At 38.6% G+C, this 20,511-nt stretch overlaps 1 protein-coding gene across 1 annotated transcript in view; it reads left to right on the forward strand.

Annotated features, from left to right (window-relative positions):
• The window catches only part of LOC139758691 (uncharacterized), a 161,887-nt gene that overhangs the window by 121,742 nt on the left and 19,634 nt on the right, over positions 1–20,511 (forward strand). The window contains 6 exon segments of the mRNA XM_071680322.1: positions 1,115–1,205; positions 1,919–2,066; positions 13,078–13,224; positions 15,623–15,706; positions 17,529–17,705; positions 18,026–18,185. Coding sequence (XP_071536423.1) covers positions 1,115–1,205; positions 1,919–2,066; positions 13,078–13,224; positions 15,623–15,706; positions 17,529–17,705; positions 18,026–18,185 — 807 coding nt within the window.

Consider the following 20,511-nt stretch of genomic DNA (forward strand, 5'->3'; position numbering starts at 1 on the left):
GCATGATTTTTTTGTTGTTGTTGTTGTTCAGCCGAGACGGCATGGACACTGAATAGCCATCTCATTAATTATATAAACATATATAACCTACTCGTGTATGCCAGTTACCCACTTCCTGGACCAACCTTTGGGGAAAGATGAATAGCTGGGTTGACTGTGGCCCGATGTGACCGATGTTGTGATCAGGATTTGAACCTTTGCGTCCGACCATGAATGTGTCATGGTGAGCAGCATTTGTTTGTATTTGACAGCAGTGTTAAAGATCGTCTTGAAACTACTCTTTCTCCTTGTCATGCTACCCAGAGGACTTTCTCGTTTTCAGGTTTAGTTCCATTTGGTACGACTTTGAATATTCTCCTTCCAAAACTGATCCATTTGCCAAGTTTACTTTGAATAGTTTGCCTTGCTGTATTCTCCAACAGGGTACCATGGTTTACATTGCCAAAAATAGAAGTGTGTATTTTCTTTCCTTGTAATAGTATAAGATGGAGCAACAGCGGGTCGCTACTCAGTCTAGAGTCACATCGCCAAGACTTTCAGGACTGACTGGAATGGTCCACTTGTTCTCTTGGGAAGTCAGGTGCCTGAGTGCCTTCCTGCGGTGATACCTGGGGATATAAGAGGCAAGGTCAGGTCGTCGATGTCGAATGTCACCAGCTCTGATCTCTCTTTCCATGCTGGTGGACTGAGCGGGGCTCCTCTTAGGAAAAGGTCAGGTCATTTATAATAATTACAGCGGTATCTGTTCATGTCATTGGTGGTGTTCCTCCACAACCAACTCCTTTCCTCGTACTATGATGTACAGGTAAACTTCCTGTCTTTCGGTTATGTCGTTGTGTTGCCTGTGCATCTGTAACAACATTCTCATGATAGTGATTCCATATTTCATCATCCACATTTTCTTTCTTTCTCGTGCCGACCACCGACTTATGCAGGTTGTTTTAGCATCTTGCGTATTCCCTTAGGATAACGTTTTTCTTTTCTTACCGTAAAATGGTCCAATTTCAGATTTGTTATACTTTGAATACTTGTTTCATTTTTGTAGGAAAATAGAATTTTGGATGCTGCTCGTAAGAGAACCAGGTGTGTAGAGTAAGACAGTTGGTCTTGACAGGAGTGTGGTTGGCGCCGGGTTACGTAGTCATGATAGTGCTGTGCCTGCTGTTCCTACTGGCCGCCTGCTGTGGCTGTGCTGCTGTCCTCAGGTGAGTTCCGGATGTTCTCAGGTGAGTTCTTGATGTTTAAGTGAATCCCTTGTACTCCTGCTGCCCTCAGATGTCTCCCAGTGTCCTCAGGTAAGTTCCGGACTGTTCTCAGGTGAGACACTAACGTCTTCAGTTGAGTCCCTGATATCCTCAGATGAGTCCCTAAGTCCTCAGGTGAGTCCCTGATGTCCTCAGGAGAATCCTTCATGCTCTTGTCATCAAATGAGTCCCTTATATCCTCAGGTGAGTCCCTGCTCTTCAGGTGAATTCCTGCTGTCCTCAGATGAGTCCTTTGTGTTCCCGCTCTCCTCAGGTGAGTCTTTAGTATTCCTCCTGCTTTACTCAGCTGAGTTACAGCAGCAAAGAAAATATAAATAATCATCATCATTAAATACTAATACCTAAATTAATTACAGTCTTGTAGAAGGGAATTAGTTATTGTTAATTATTAATTAAATATTTTTTAATTAATATAAAGAAAAAGCTTCTTGGAAGATACGGCCCTGTTCCCTCTCACACGCCATGCTTCTCCCCACAAACACCAAAGCTACCTGTCCATTGGCTCCAGTTCGCAGATTGACAACACTGTCCCTCCATGCACCATAGAGTTAGCACAGCATCACCTTTACTACCTCCCAACACCCATAACCACACCAAATCCTCACTTGGTACCCCTAAAGAAAACAGATATTACTGCCTCTTGCTATCCTCAGGAAGCGTCTCCGACAGAAGGAAATGAGTCGAGGTCCTTACAAGATCCTCTTGACCTCGTCTGACCTGACCCTAACTTCCCGACCCGAATCCGCTCCTAGGAAGGTGGGGGATTATGTCTGCATAGCAGGATGTGTTCTATCTGTGTTGGTATGTGTAGTTCTCTTCTCTGTTCTCTCAGTGTTTGTCTGTGTAACAACATCTCCATGTCTAGTCGAATTCTTGTTCTGTTCTTTATACCTCAGTGAATCTCAGTGTCTCCCCTGAATTACCGTTTCCCATTTTATATGGAGTTTGTGTGTCTGTTTTCCTTCGTCTACTTACTGTTCATGTCATATTTTATTCGTTACATCGGATTTCTATGTCTAATCATAGTGACCATATTATTTCTGGGCTGGAAGTTTTCAGACTAGTTTTCTGTCAGTGTTTCAGGTCTTGTTCCGGACCTTTGCTTCGATTATGTGTTTCTCACCTTAGTTTCACATTATGCTTCGAACCCTTGCTTCGAATACCTGTTTCAAACCTGTGCTTCACATGATTTTGTTTTGGACCTCTGCTTCGAGTTTTTTGACCTGAATCTTTGTCTTCAGCCCCTGTTTTGATTAAAGCCGTTGTGCTTGTGAACCGCATGCAGGTGACAAAAGAAGCGCACTTTTCATTCTTTAAGAACTATATCAAGTAAAGTTCATAACACATGCATTTTTATTTATTTCATCATATTTCAGTTTTACAATAAACTCCCTTGAAGAGAATAGGATATCCAGAACTCGTATAGATATATAAAGAGGAGTCTTTGTTTCATACTTCAGTTCCTTTTGTACTGCCTGAGTAAGAAGATAAAGTTTTTGTTCAGTGATTGACATGGCAAAAACACCAGACTTCAAAATGAGTTAAAGAAGCCAATATGATTACTGCCCAACTTTTGTGCCCCAGGGACACATGTTTGCACAAGACCTTTTGGCTGCATCAGACCTGAGGCCTTAGGTTTAAGCAAGAACTTTATATTCGGCATTAGACCCATATGCTTGCACCAGGGTTTGATGCTCTCACTGGACATCAGATTTATATTAGAAACCTGTGCTAACGCTTATGCCTCATTCCTACTCCAGGAGCTAGAGTTATAATGCTTACTCAAAGGTCTTATGTTTAGACTGTTCCCTGATGCTGATATTAGGGGCTGATACTTCTATCAGCTTTATTATCTTTATGCTTACATTAGGGTAATGCTTGCACCGGGTTCTTAGAACAAAGTCTTAGTGTGAGCATGTTTGCTGGATGGTCTTCGGGCATCAGGATCATATAGTGGCATTAATACCTTAACTTCACAAGAGCCATACATGTGCACTAGAGACTTCTGTCTTTGAAAGCCTGATTCTCCCTCCTGGGATTGATGCTTGTACTGGTGTACTTGCATCAGGGCTTTTGTTTACTTAGGCATTATTCACATATTAAGACTTAATTCTTATACTGAGACCTTATGCTTGTATGAAAACATCATGCTTGAGCAAGACCTCATACTTGCCCTTGCACTGAGGCTTTATGTATGTGGTAACTCCATGCCTGCACCAAAACCATAAATTTGTTTCCTATGATTGCAGCTGGATTTCCTGCTTACATTATAGTCATGAAATTGTCAGAGCATTGTGCTTCCACTATGGCCTTGAATTTATATGACAACATCATGCTTGTATCAGGATTATATGCTTGCTCCGTAACGTTACTTGAGCTTCAGGACATTATTCCCACACCATGGTCGTATTAATTACTAGGGTCTTTTGCATGTTATGATTTGTGATCCTCACATTTAAGCCTTTTGTTTGCATAAGATCATTGTGCATAAATCAGGATTTTAAGCTAATGTGCTGCATGATTATATCAAGGCTATAAATATACAGCATGGTCCTTATACTTGCATAAGGGCCTTAAGTCTTCATCATGCCCTCAGAACTGCAGGCATGTCAGCCCTTATGTTTGCATCAGTGCCTTATGCTTACGTCTGAAGATTATGCTCATACTGCAGGCTTCTGTCACAGCCTTTATATTTGCCACAGTGTCCAATGCTTGCCCTTTGACATTATTCTCCCACCATGGCCCTGTGCATCCAATATGGCGATATGGATCCTTAGATTAGTATCACCATCAGACTGAAGCTTACATGATATCTTGGCTTATGGCTTACGCTTGTGCACGTACATTATGCTTATAATGAAAGCATCTTAAAGATTATATACCACATCTTAATGGAAAAATTCATCTACTTGTGCACACTTTGAAACTGAATTCTTCCTGGGGCACATTGTTGTCAGAGGATATCACTGTTGCCTTATATTTCACACATAATATTCACTGACCAAATATTAAAACAATTGCCCTGACAGCTAAGCCTTAAACCATAATTTGAATCCCCACATTTTGAATATGTGTTGCCTGGTCTGTCTGGATTCATCAAAGCAATTGGGAGAACTTGTATCCCAAAAAACAGGTGTTACATGGTCTGGGTCATTTGGTAGACAGTGTTTTCACATTAGCTAATTGTTGCAGACAGGTACTAAAGCTGTTTGATATTGGTTTTACTTGAAAAAGTAAGTGGATAGGGCTATACTTTTGTTTGACTACAGATGCTCTGAAAGATTTTTAAGTGAATGAGATGTTCATTATTTTACATTATCAGCACATTTGATGAATTATACCGTTACAAATATTAAGTGCAAACTTAGAATGGTCAGAGATAGTAGTTTGTTAAGTAAAATGAAAGAAATGAAGGTGTTTCATTTGATATTGAGCTTATAAGTGGCATTTATTTGTTGGTACAGGTTACAATATCAGCACTGATACTAGCTAGATGTATTAACATAGGTACAGTAAGTGGGATTAATTTTATGATCTTAAGCACATAATAACGATGATAGATGCATTGAGAGAGACAATATCTATATATGTAAGATCACGCTAAATACCATCACGGCAATATTGTGGATGTTAATGACGGCTTTTATCCACTGAAATTAAGCACAGTAACTCGGCTATTTACTGTTTGATATTAGGTATAAAAACAGTGGTATTCCATTGCTGATTGTACTACAATATTGATGTTTTTCATATGTACTAGGTATGGATACAGTGGTATTTCCTAACTAAGGGAAGCCTAATAGCTGCTAGATATAGATTGTTTTCTTTTCTTTTAAGCTGGAAAACCAGTTGGAGTATCTTTTTTGCTCTATATTATAATGTCACATTTAGATCATCTGTGGTTTTAAGGTCAGATTTCTTAGATGTTGTTAAATGGCTGAATGTGATAAAGCTCAGTCCCGTGCTGTATTTAGTGTTCAGTTCAGCAGTTATTTTTTGGCATAGGGATCAAATTTGGATCATACAGAGAGCTGAGGTCAGTTATGACTTAAATTCATAGCTAGATCAGATTTTGAGATGCAAGCAGTATAAGAGAAAATTTAGTTCATTTGTAAAGATAGAATTTGCCGGTTGATGTACAGAAAAAGGTTATTTTCATGTATTTGATATTCATTTTTTATATGGCTCATGATGGATTTTTTTATTTTTACAATGAGTGGAAAATTTGATGTAAAAATGTAGAAAGATAGATGATTCCCAGTAGTGGAGAACTTGATGTCAGGCCATAAATGAAAATAGTTTGAATGACATTCTAATGTTCTCTGACTTCAAAAGGCAGCTGTGGGTAGATACAAGGGACAGTTTTAGCCAATGTTTTGTCCTGTTACTGATGACTAATCTTGAAGTACCATAAAGAATCTTCAATACTGATACTTTCTTTAAAATATTTATGAAATGATTATTATGGTTATGATAATAATAATGATAACTGATAATGAAAAAACTAACTATAAATATGATAACACTGATAATGATAGTAATAATGATTATGATAAGTTTTGATTATAAATTATTCAGATTGGTTTTATACTGTCATATTCAGAAGCCTCAGAAATCTGAAATATAAACTTGATATGTGCTTCAACTTTTACCAATTCAGAAAAATAAATATTTCAGCAATTTTTCTGTTTTTAATGTAGCCTTATTGTAACATTTTCATGCTTTTTATCAAAATTATTATTATTATTATTATTATTATGATTTTGGTGACATTTGTAGTTATCAATGTTAAAGTTGCTGTTACTGTTGATGATAGAGATGGTAGTACTAGTACTTCATAATACACATTTTCATAAGTTATTCTTTCACTCCCATTATCATTATTAATAGTATTATTATTATTATTATCATTACAGTAATAGTTCATTGTTATCATTTTATTATTATTATCATTATTTATTATAATTATTATCATTATTATTATTAGTATTAGTATGGCCTTTATACCATAGTGAGCCTGAGCTTTTTTAATTTAATTGTTGTCGTCACTGACCTGTCTGTGTCCAGACCTCACCCTAGTGAAGTGTACCAAGCTGAGTCTCTTTCTTAGTTTTTACTTCACATCTTAAGACGAAGACTATTTTTCTTCCTACCACGTTTACTTCTTTATTGGTTGTTTGTTCCCACACTTCTCTAATGGTTACTTTTGTTTGTCTGTGTTTATCTTTTCTGCAGAATATTTGCACCATGTGATGAATGTCAGTCAGTATATATGTGTGCTTCAGAATCTCTCTGTAATTTTCCATTTTATCAGGCTTATAGGTTTATGTTCCTGAATGTAAATTATTCATCTTCTTTTTGTGTGTGTGGAAGGGCATCTGTTTGCTCATCAAACAGTCTTGAAATTGTTCTCTTGTTTTGTGTTTATCAGTATGGATTAATGTACTGTATGTATGAGTTTATACCTACTTGTTTTATGTTTTTGTATGTGTTCATGGCTTTTTGCCTCTCAGTATATCTGTATGTGGCAACATTTACTCATTACATCAAGATACAGGTTTTATTTCTATCTATGTGTCTGTATATTTGTGTGTGCGTGTGTGTGTGTGTACCTATGTGCCAGCAGCGGCCACCAAGAGAAAAGGAGTGAGGAAGTGTACAACCAGGTCAGTACCCATGGTCACCAAAGACATCCTAGCTTCTTCATGTCAGTTTTAGTTCCAAATGTTTGCTTGGTTGTCTTCTCTATGCTCCTGTCATGTATATATATATATATATATATATATATATATATATATATATATATATATATATATATATATATATCCCTTATCCCTGTGGATTGGGGGAGGAAGAATGCTGCCCATGTATTCCTTCCATGTCAGTGAAGGTGACTAAAAGCAGTGGGAATAGGGGGCTGGAAATCCTTCCCTCCTGTTTTGCTTTCCAAAAGAAGGAACAGGGAAGGGGGCCAAGTGAGGATTTTCCCCTCCTCTAAGGCTCAGTTCTTTGTTCTTGATGCCACCACACTAACACAGGATATGACAAATATATATGAAAAGGCTCTTTTGGTGAAGCTACATCATTGGAAGTACATCCCGTCAAAGAACTTATCACACCAAAGTAGTTTGCATTTCCCTGTTACTGGAGTTAACACAGCCTTGGGCCACAGAAACCTTCAGGAAGGTTCTTGGAAACACCAGGACCCTTTCATAGAAATTAGTGTTAGGGTAACTATAAAGAAAAAATACAATATACATATGTTATTGGATTACATACTAATTGATAGATTTGTTAATGAGTGACCATTAGATGTGATTATGCTGAGAGGGGCAACTGGTGGGGTATCTGATCATTGCATGGTAGAGGGAAAGATGAAAATATGTTGAGGTTTTTCAGAAAAGAGGATGATGTAAGTGAGAGGAAGGTGATGAATTTAAGTGAGCTTGGAAAGGTGGGCTGGTGAAAACGGTAGTGAGTGGTGGGAAGACAAAGTACAGTTGCAAGGGAAAGAGAAAAGAGAGTGAATGGGTGGTACTTACAGGGAAGGAGTGTGAATGATTGGGAGTTATACAAGAGAAAACAGCAGGAAGATGTAAGGGCTGAAAAAGAGGTGAAATGAGAATTGGGGTTAGTATCAACAGACCAGGGAGAATCAAATATTTAAGAAGGTTAATAGTGTGCAAAACACTAGAGAACAAATTGGAATAGTGTAGTTTCAGGAGTAGCAGAGAATGCATGGATCTGTTGTTTGCTTTAAAAAATATGAGAGAAATATGTAGAGAAACAGAAGGATTTGTGTGCCATTTATGGATGTAAAGAAAGCATTTGATAAGGTTGATATATATGGTGTGGGAGGAAAGCAATCAGATGCATTTAGGAGTCTTTGTCAAGAGAGTCAGGTGTGTGTACACAGTTAGAGAGGAGGGCGAATGGTTCCAGGTCAAGGTTGGTCTGCCGCATAGATGTGTGATGCTGCGATAGCTGTTTCATTTGTTTATGATGAGGGTGGTGACTCTTTTGCCATGGACATCCACTTGGTGGGAGATCCCTGAGGGAACAGGCATCAGAGACATAGATTGATAGATAAATGGTGAAGGAGGGAAATGCCAGGTTTTTAGAGAGAAGGGAAGATATTAAGTCTGTATGGGGGGGGGGGGCTTGGAAGTGAGTCAGTTGTTTACTGATGATTCTGCACTGGTGGCAGATTCAAGTGAGAAACCACAATCTGGTGTCTGATCTTGGATGAGTGTGTGAAAGGAGGAAGTTGAATGTAAATGTAATTAAAAGCAAGGTTATTAGGTTTAGCAGTTTAAAGACAGGGCAGCTGTGATGTGAGTTTGCCAGGGGACACCATGAAAGGGTCTGTGGGGCCTGGTTGTGGATAGGGGCTGTGGTTTCAGTGCCTTTTACATGAGAGTTAGAGAATGGAAGTGAGTGAATGATACTTTTCTTTATCAATACCTGGTATTACTCACTTATTCTGGAAAAGGTGAACAATTGTGGAGAAAAAATATGTGCAGAAGTGTTACGAGACTCTGTCTTCTTGAATTAATGCCACAAGTGAAATGTAACCTCTGGTGAGGCTATACATCATCACTTTACTAAACAGTAAAGTCCATCCTGTCCTTACTGCTGAATTTAGCACAGCCTGAAACTGCAGAAGCCCCTGGGTTGGGGGTTATGTGGTTATATATATTTATTTATTAATTTATTCATTTATTTATTTATTTATTTAGCTTTGTCGCTGTCTCCCGTGTTAGCAAGGTAGTGCAAGGAAACATACTATTCACCATTTCCCGTGTTAGCGAGGTAGCGTTAAGAACAGAGGACTGAGCCTTTGCGAGAAATCCTCACTTAGCCCCCTTCTCTGTTCCTTCTTTTGGAAAATCAAAAATGAGAGGGGAGGATTTCCAGCCTCCCGCTCCCTCCCCTTTTAGTCACCTTCTACGACACACAGGGAATTTGTGGGAAGTATTCTTTCTCCCCTATCCCCAGGGATATATATATATATATGTGTGTGTGTGTGTGATAATGATAATGATAAATATACAAAGATTGTAACCTTAAGTGTGTCTGTCTCAGTATGTGTATGCATTCATAAGTTTGTATGAATGTGTGCATGTATGTCCATTCTGCATGTTCATATAGTAAATGTGTCAAGGGATATGTGTGTGTGTGTGTGTGTATGTGCGTATATAACATATATCTGTATCTCTCTGATTGTGGTAACCTCATGTATTGTTATCGTGTGTGTATATATTTATATCACTTTTCTTTTTTCTCATATATATATATATATATATATATATATATATATATATATATATATATATATATTATTATATATATATATATATATATATATATATATATATATATATTATTATATATATATATATATATATATATTATTATATATATATATATATATATATATTATTATATATATATATATATATATATATATATTGATGTTGACTTTTGTGTACAACAGTACTTTGTAATGAACCAAAATCATTTACAGACTTTGGTTGGTAAGATTTTTTATTTTAACCTTACTGTGATTTTCTTGCAAGAATTTTTTAGTTTAGAAAGAAGATAGATTCTTTGAGTCTTAGACTGACATTGACAGAGAGGAATTAATGATCTGTAAGGTTCTGTAAGCTTGTTCGAGAAGGTCTTTGGGGTTGAGAGTTTTTAGTCATTCTTTGTTAGTGAATGTATAGCTGGTACAGATTTTTTTTTAAGGAAAACCGCAGTTTTAGAATTTTGGAAATTGTTTGAGAGAACATGTGGAAGATATGTAAGATAGTTTATAAGGGAGTATGTTAGACTATGTTCACAATTAATTTTGGATTTTTTAAAAAGGTTTATAAGACATTATCAGTTTTTTCAACACTTTATTTTTACTAGTTTATCAATGATTTTTTTCCCGTCTCTAAATTCTGTAATTCATATTTTGAGAATTTTTTGTTTTTTATTGAGGATAAGGTGTTTTAAGTCATAGTTTAGTTAGTTTTTCGTTGTTATGTGAATTGAATTGTGATGCCTGCTTCTGGTTTGATGATTGTAATGTGATCTGTGATGTGTGGTCATTTTCTCTCTCTCTCTCTCTCTCTCTCTCTCTCTCTCTCTCTCTCTCTGACACAAACACAAACCCATAACTTAATTTTAAGGGCTGGTAATTATAATATAAAGGACCAACCCTTAGTTTTGAGTGCTAGTGATAGAGATGTTATTGGACTTTAAAGTGTAGGCTTTATTCAGAGATCAGTTTCTGAATATTGAATGCTGGCATTATTTAGAAGACAAAAGCTTAAATTTAAGGTTTGGAAATTATAAAGACCAAATCTCTAATTTTGAGTGTTAGTATTCTTCAGAGGTCATACTCTCAACCTCAAGTGTTGGCTGTATTTAAAGATTGTTCCCTTTATTTCAACAGCAGGCCGTATTTGATTACACACCTAGAACGTCAAGTACTTACAATATTTAGAGGTTAAACCTTTCACACCAAGTGCTGATAACATTAAAATGAGATCCTTTATATTTATTGCTAGTGATATTTAGATTTCAAACTCTAAAACATGAGTGCTGGTGATATTTAGAAGATATTACCATACTGTTATGTGTTGGAGATCTTTAATTTAACCTCTTAAAATCCAATACAGATAATACTTAAAAGTCCAGCCTGTTATCCTTAAATATCAGGTGACCAGCAGTAGGTCAGTGCATGATTTGGCCAAAAAAGGTCTTCAAAAATTGTGTCCTATTAAAATTTGAACAAAATACATGTAATAATAAAGGTTATGTACAGACAAGTGAGATATGGCCTTGGTATAACACTAAAGTTTGTGACTAGATCCTCCAATAGATTTACTGCAGAGGAAATGGAAAAAGGATGGAGTCACAGTGGGCTGGTGAGCCTCGTAAGCAAATTTGATAATGTCTCTTCATTACTGTGCAGGATAGAAGTACACGTAAAGGTAAAGAATGTGTACTAGCAAGTTAGCTAGTTAACTATCATGTCATATATGGCCATGATATAGTGCTGAATATAAAGCATATATTCTCTGATGGAGACATTTGAGTGGAGGTGGAGGGGAGAGGTTCAGCGGTAGGGTAAGCCTGATGATGCAGAGTGATAAAATGGCATATCACATCACTGGTTATGGTTAGTTTTTACACATTTTACATATATATATATATATATATATATATATATATATATATATATATATATACATATATATGTATTTGCACTTCGGAATTGCTTCCAGAGATGATTGTCTCAGAGGCAAGTACTGACAGTGACTCCTAGTAGCCATACAAATGTCAGAATGTTGGCAGGGGTTTGAAAATAAGCCTGCAAACATTGGCATTCATGTGATGACTCCCAGCATTTAATGGTTTATGTGAAGTGCTTTCAGCATTTGATAGCCTAAATGCTGAACTGCCTGTGCTCCTAGTATTTAGACATCAGACTCTAGACATTAAGCTCAAGTACTATATAAATGTCAGATCTTTAACATTGCATCTTGATAGTATTTAAAGCTTATACCCTTAATGTCAAGTGCTTGCAGTGTTTAATGGTCACATTATTTTTTCTATGTTAGCTGAGACAACACAGGCAACTGAAGCCATAATCGAGGCCATCTCATTAATGCTGTATATATATATATATATATATATATACAAACCCAAGCCTGAGTCAGGTACCCATTTTATCAACCAACCCCTTGAGGTGGATGAACAGCTGGGTTGACTGTGGACTGACAGCCACAACAGGATTTGAACCTATGTACTTGATCCTGGGCGACCCATGAATGCATCATGGTCAGATGCTTTATATCAGATGTCAGCAGTGTATAAAGAGCAGACACTGCAAATCATGTTGGTGATATTCAGAGGTCAGCAAACCCCATAACAGTTAAAGCTATAGAAATGTGAGGTAGCTGGAACATCCAGCCAAACAATATTCCCTTTACACAAAATATATACTATATTGTTTTTGCTTATCACTCAATTTTGTTATGTAAATCTCTTTTTTCACTATCTTTTATTTCTCAGATATAAAGCCCCTTTTGAACACTTCCTTACTCCCACTAAGAGAAAAAAGGGATAAATAAGAGTTGCTAAACTAAACAATATTTTTTTCATGTTTTTGTGTTCTTATGTGGGTTAGTGAATAAATTAATGACATTTCTTTGTTGTACATTCATAGTTTTGCATTGAAATTATGCTTGATTCCTTTAAAATTATAAGTATTTGTAAGCAATTGTGTTTATCCCTTGATGATAACTTGCATGACTCAAAAATAACATTGTAGAAATAGTTGGAGTTGGTCAGTTGTCTCTTGCTACAATTGAATGTGCCTGTTTTTATTTGTTTTACATAGTTGCTTTTGTTTATTGGAATGATATCTCATTGAAGCATGTCCATGTTGGTGGTAGATAGAATACTGTTGTCAAATTATTTTGTCTGAAAGCTTGCATATTACTACTTCATTTGTGTGTCTTAACCATAGTTTTTAATGAATTGTTTTATTAGATGATACGGACATTTATATAAAGTAATATCTTATATCACTTTTATAATGTTGTCCATAATATAAATGGTGGTGATATCTTAAATGTTCAGCAGTATTTAGAATATGATGAATATTGAAATAAATCATTTGAGCAGTCAGAATTCATTATAGCTTCAGCATGAAGATGAAATATTAACACTGGCTGTAAATACTTGATATAATCAAAATCATGGGATAGAAAAGTTTTGTTTAGAGTTGGTGCACCTGATGTTTACGTTGCAGCCGGGGTCAGCTGGCACAGGTGATCGGCCGGACCTACTTCGGGGGTCATTCAGTTCTCCTCATCGGTCCATCCCTCACGAAGCCCTGCTCTCCACAGCTGCTCATGCTGTCAGCAAGGATGGAGAGGAAGCCAAGGCGAAGTATAATGTGAGAAGAAATTGGATATCATGAGCAAAAGTAGTGGTAGGATACAAGAAGAAAGAGAGCAAGATACATGATGCTCATGTTGTGAATTATAACATTATGCATGGAATGGTGAATGCAAGGGAGGCATGTAAGAACAGGGATAAGTGGAACTCTTTTGCCATGGCCAAAGAGTGGCCAGAGGGAACAGGTATCTGAGCTGTAGATAGATAGACTTAGGAGACATTAAAGGTACTTTTGAAGTAAATATTTATTTATTTATTTATTTTGCTTTGTCGCTGTCTCCTGCGTTAGCCAGGTAGCGCAAGGAAACAGACGAAAGAATGGCCCAACCCACCCACATACACATGTATATATATATATACACGTCCACACATGCACATATACATACCTATACATCTCAGCATATACATATATATACACACACAGCCATATACATATATACACATGTACATAATTCATACTGTCTGCCCTTATTCATTCCCATCGCTACCCCACCAGACATGAAATAACAACCCCCTCCCCCTGCATGTGTGCGCAGTAGCACTAGGAAAAGACAACAAAGGCCACATTCGTTCACCTCAGTCTCTAGCTGTCATGTAATAATGCACTGAAACCACAGCTCTCTTTCCACATCCAGGCCCCACAGAACTTTCCATGGTTTACCCCAGGCGCTTCACATGCCCTGGTTCAATCCATTGACAGCACGTTGACCCCGGTATACCACATCGTTCCAATTCACCCTATTCCTTGCACGCCTTTCACCCTCCTGCATGTTCAGGCCCCGATCACTCAAAATCTTTTTCACTCCATCTTTCCACCTCCAGTTTGGTCTCCCACTTCTCCTCGTTCCCTACACCTCTGACACATATATTCTCTTCAATCTTTCCTCACGCATTCTCTCCATGTGACCAAACCATTTCAAAACACCCTCTTCTGCTCTCTCAACCACACTCTTTTTATTACCACACATCTCTCTTACCCTGTTATTACTTACTCGATCAAACCACCTCACACCCCATATTGTCCTCAAACATCTCATTTCCAGCACATTCACCCTCCTCCGCACAACTCTATCCATAGCCCACACCTCACAACCATATAACATTGTTGGAACCACTATTCCTTCAAATATACCCTTTTTTTTTTTTTTTAAGAGTACCTTTGATAATTTGTTAGTTTCTGTGAATTTCTAGATTATCATTGTAAAGTCATTGATTTGTGTAGCTGTTGGCTTTGTTTTGAAATTAAGATTGATATATTATTTTAGAGAGCGGGGGGCTGGAAATCCTCCCCTCTCAATTTTTTTTAATTTTCCAAAAGAAGGAACAGAGAAGGGGGCCAGGTGAGGATATTCCCTCAATGGCCCAGTCCTCTGTTCTTAACGCTACCTCGCTAACGCGGGAAATGGCGAATAGTTTGAAAAAAAAAAAAAAAAAAAAAAATATTATTTTAGATCCTTTTATCTAAATATCTAGATTCCAACTCTCCCAGACAAGGTTAATGATGATTTTACAGACTGGGAACAATAATATCGAAAATATTAGTTATCATTAGGCCCTTGATTTAATCACTTAAGATAATTTTATAGACTGAGAGGAATATCCCAATATCCAAAGTAAAAGGTACCGGAAGGGTCTTGGTTAAATCATTCTTGTTACAGTATGTCATTGTCATATGAATGATTAAGTATCGCTGTAAGATGCCATGTTTTTTTTTTAGCTATATTCATTCGCTAAAGTTTATTACTTCCAACATTAAAAACAAACTAAGATGGTGCACACACATGCTGTCTAATTGTTGCTATGGTTTAGGACATAGATGGGCCTGCTTTTTGTTTCTATTTTGCTGAAGAGGGTCTTTTTGTTCAGTGGCATTTATTGCTTCCAACATTGAAAACAAACCTAGCTGTTGCACACATATGCTATGTAATTGTTGCTGTGGTTTAAGACTCAAACAGACCAGCGGTTTGTTTCTGTTTTACTGAAGAGGGTCTCTGCGGATGTGACTAGGGAGATAATGGTGCAGTGCAAGAATTATGAATTGTGTGAATATGGGTGCTAGTTACAGAGGGTTTGGACTGTGGGTTAATGAGAGTGGTAATAGGAAAGTGTTGTTTTGGTGGATGCATTGAGCTTAGGGTGCGATTGCATTAGGAGAAGGGTTTGGGTTTGTGAAAGTTTTGTTCAGAGGACAAAGATATTGTTGAATACAGGTCCTGTTGAGTGAAATTGTCATTGCGGAGAAAGGGTATACAGTATTGGACAGGAGAAGAACATCATTATATTGCATGACTTGTTTTGATACCAAATAGTGTCACAAACCCAGAGCTCCATAGTATCCTTATTGTTTTACCAAAGGTCTGTTAAAATCTACCCTAAACCTTTGACCTGATCCACAGGGTGACTTTGTCCATGTCAAGTACTTTTACGTCCAAGCTGGAAACTTTGAGGTCAAGAATAGGACAATGACCCTCCTCAAACAGGTCAGTGAGAGGCTCATTATGACTTTAACCCTCATTCCTTTTCTTTAGATACTATTTCCATTGTATTGGTCCTTGATCCATTCACTTAACTATACCTCCCACTGCTGACAAGTAACCTAATGTCTACACCTACCATCCTTCCCTTTTATTGACCACTGACTTCTTTCTCTGGGGATAGGGGGTTAAGAATACTTCCCACGTATTCCCTGCGTGTCGTAGAAGGCGACTAAAAGGGGAGGGAGCGGGGGGGCTGGAAATCCTCCCCTCTCTTTTTTTTTTTTTAATTTTCCAAAAGAAGGAACAGAGGGGGCCAGGTGAGGATATTCCAAAAAAGGCCCAGTCCTCTGTTCTTAACGCTACCTCGCTAACGCGGGAAATGGCGAATAGTTTAAAAGAAAGAAAAAGACTTCTTTCTTAGGAGTGCCTGTGCGATTTTCTTTTCATGATCCCAAACCCCTTGTTGTCACTGATCATCTTTTGTCTTCATACTTCTGTGCTAATCCTTAACCCTTTATCTTGACCTTTGCCCTTATAATAACCTCTTTTCCTTTATGATGACTACTGACCCTGTATTATGAACTCCACCCTGTATGCTCAGCTGACCCTTTCTTGATTTTTAATATTGTTTTGACCCTAATATATTTATTGCACCTTCTTTTTACTTTCTTGATTAATCATTAGTTGTAATTCCTAGCTTATTTTATTGATCTCTTACCCCTAACTATTACCCTAGCATGTTGATCTCAACCTTAAACCTTTTGATGATGGGTGACCCTTCTTGCAGATTCCTGAACCTTTTTTTTGAACCATGACTGCTTTTGATTAACTATTCTCTTATCTTGACACTGAATTCCATTTATAAACTCTTGTATTGACCCTTTCTTGACTTCTTACCCAGTGTTTTAATGTTGACCCTTTGAGTTGACAACTGTCTTTTGGTGTCGACTTAAGACACTGTTTCTCCCAATCATTCTGATTAAAAAATCCTTGACTTATCAGGCCATTTGTGAATAGCACTTAAGCATTTTGGGAATATGACTTTGTATCATGAACAGTTACATAAAAGTGAGCAGGAAGTCTTTCTCTATATCTGTCACAACTTTCTTTTGGTTGATTGTTCATTTAAGATGTATTTGCCATTAATATTCTTCATTGTTCAGTTCAATTCTGCGGATGTATTAATATTTTTCACTAAGGTTTTGTTTAAGTTGCTTTACCAAGCAGTTTCTCATGTTAAGGTTGATTTTTATGTTCTTTGTGTAATTGAACATGTCAGAGATTGGTACAGATAAAGAGTATTAAGTTGAATATTAGTGTCTTAGATTTGTTAATGCTTCTCTTGGGATTGTTGAAGATAAGAATAGTACATCCTGTTGAGGTCAGATTGATACTTGTGAGAATTTAATTTAATGTGCTTTTGGTTCTTTTTCAGATTTGCTCTTAGAACTATAACAAGACTTAACAGTCCATCAAGTGAATATATCCATAATGAGGCCTTTTCCAACATATTCTCCATCCCTACAAATGCTAATGTTTCAAGATTACCTCAACAGAAAAACTTTCTTTTGAAGACCTCCTATAGTGAACTGTCTTGAAAACACTGATAACCATTGGTCTTTAACTGCTTTACATTATTCTGGTATTGCCTTTGAATTACCAGAACCCTACAGAAATGTTATCACTTTCTACTCGTGTTATGTTGATGGCCTTTTCTGTCTTCCCAGTCTGTGCCTCAATGATTAATCCCAAAAGAAATGACCCCCTCATCCTCTCTCCTAGTTTGTACATTTAGGCTGACCAACAGTGTTCTGGCCTCCTCCAGATGCGTGACTTACGGCATGAGAATATTAATGGGTTCCTGGGAATGCTTTGTGATTCGGTACGGCCTGGGCTAGTGTTTGACTACTGCAGCAGACGGTCACTTGAGGATATCATCAGACAGGAGGACATCAAGCTGGACTGGTCCTTTAGGCTGTCACTCCTCACTGATCTTGTTAGGGTATGTTTTCAGTGTGTGTTCATGCGCGCGTGTGGGTGTGTGTGTGTCTGTGTGTGTGTGTCTGTGTGTGTGTGTGTGTGTCTGTGTGTGTGCATTTATGTGTGTATGTGTGTGTTTGCATGTTTGTATGCATGTGCATCTGTTAGGATAAATGTGTGTATGTGTATATGTTTGGTTGTGTGCTAGTGCATATGTCTCTTTGTATGTGTGTGTGCATGTGCAAGCATGCATGCTTGTGCATGTACATGTGTGCATGTATGTTTGTTTTTCTTTCAGGTATGCACAGGATACCTGTCCCTACTAACCTTTGCACCCTGCAGGGCATGCGGTACCTACATGGGTCGCTCTTGCGTCACCACGGCCGCCTCACATCCCGCAACTGTGTGATCGATGCCCGCTGGGTCCTTAAGGTGACAGACTATGGACTTCCGGGCATATATGAGTACCAGAACCTCAGTCAGCCCAACAGACCCATCCGTGGTAAATTCCTGCACCTGTATCCATACCCACTACCATCACAACATAACCACAACCTGCACTGTGATATCCTTGCCTACCACCACAAAACCCACACCTAGATATGTATTGATGCATTTCTTTACATGAACATCTACATTTACTCCACATCATTATTGTTAATACCTCATGCAGAACTTTGGATTGTGCAGTACATTCACACCCACATGCATTCCAACACACACTAATATTTCTTACAAGCAGAAACAACACTTACTCCATTCCAACATATCCAAACCAACATATATATGGTCTTTGCAACATACGCAGATCCACACCAACATATTTTAGACAATTCATGCCTATAGCTACCCTGAATCACGTAAGAACCCACTTACAGTTCCTGACAAGACATGAAAACACACATGTATACTGCATACAACTCATCCAAATCCACCACAGCATCCCATGTAATACTTAAAGGAAAAAATGTATTCCATACTACAAATCCAAACCCAAACTTCCCATTCAGTTTGATGCAGCACCCCACTCCTACACTATTAGAAACACATTATATTTTTACCATCACCAACACCTCACACTAGAAATATCTCATGCCTACACCCCACACCCCAGCATTACCTCACACTTTCACCTCCCAAAACACCCTACACCTACACCCCAGCAACATCCCATACTTTCACCCAAAAAAGTGCCCCACACCTACACCCAGCAACACCCTACTCATAGTAACACCCCATACCTACACACTCAGCAACCCCTACACTTATACCCTCAGCAACACCCCACACCTAGACCCCAAGAGCACCTGGCACCTACATCCCAACAACATTCAGTGCCTACATCTCCAGCAACATCCTACACTTACACTACAAGCATCATCCCACTCCATCCCAGTAACACCCCACTCCTCCACCCCAACAACATCCCACACCTATACCCCCAGTAACATCACAATCCTATACCCCATGACATTCCATACCCATGCCATTAGCAACAATCCACACCTACTCCTGCAGCAACCCACACCTATAGCCTCAGCTACACCCCACATCTTCATCTCTAAAAACACTCCACATATATGCCACCAGCAACACCCCACACCTTCACCTCCAATAACACCATCACCTATACTCTAATCAACACTCCACACCTACACCTCCAATAGCACCTCCATCTACAACCCCAGCATCACTCAGGAATACCCCACATGTATATCCCAGCTACATGCCTCACCCCAAATCAACATCCAACACACATATCCTTACAAACATCCCAGCAACACTCCTCTACCCCTAGCAACAGGAACACCTACATCCCCATTAACTCCCCACATCTACACCCTGTACCAGTACCCTACACCTATACCAACGACAGTATTCCATATCTTCATTTTGACAAACTCACACATACACCCCAGCAACTGTCCACACTTTCATCCCAATTTACACTACACATACATCCCAGCATTACCCTACCCCTGCTCCTTTGCAACACCCCACACCGTTCCAGCAATATCCAAGACCTGCACCCCCCAGGAACATCCCACACTACTTTCCCTAGCAACATCCCATACTTACACCTAGGCAGTAGTGTATACCTCCATCCCCAACAATATCCCTTGCTTACATCCTCCAAAACACCTTTCATCTACACCCCAGCAGTGCTCTGCACGTACACCCCAGCAACACCCTACACCTGCCGCCTCAGCAAAACCCCACACCTACACCTTCAGGAACATCCTACACCTACAGCCCTAGCAACACCCTACATCTATATCTGTACCCACAATTTCAGCATCATTCCACACCTTCATGATATCCATGTCTCCTACCCTTACAGCATGTCCAGTCGGCATCCCTAGCACCATGTCTTTGTCTTCAAATCCTGCATCATGCCCATAACTACAGCCCTGCCCTTCAGCATATCCATGTCTACAGCCCTGCAGCATATTCTTGTTTTCAGCCCCCTGCAGCATGTTTGTGTCTTAAGCCCCTGTAGCATCATTTCTCTCTACAGCCCAAGCAGCAGATCCACATCTAAGGTCCCTGCAGGATGTCCATGTCTAAAGCCCCTGCAGCATGTATCTGTCTACAGCCTCTGCAGCAGGTCTGTGTCTACAGTCCCTGTAGCAGATCCATGTCTACATCCCATGCAGCAGGTCTGTGCCTACAGTCCCTGAAACAGGTCCATATTTACAGCCCTTGCAGCATGTCTTTGTCTACAGCCCCCTGGAGCAGGTGTTTGTCTTCAGCCCAGCTGCAGGACCATCTCTGCAGTTCCAGCAGCATGTCTTTCTCTCATGCCCCTGCAACAGGACCATGCCTAC

This window comes from Panulirus ornatus, chromosome 31, assembly GCF_036320965.1.
Source record: "Panulirus ornatus isolate Po-2019 chromosome 31, ASM3632096v1, whole genome shotgun sequence".
NCBI classification, from domain to species: Eukaryota; Metazoa; Arthropoda; class Malacostraca; order Decapoda; family Palinuridae; genus Panulirus; species Panulirus ornatus.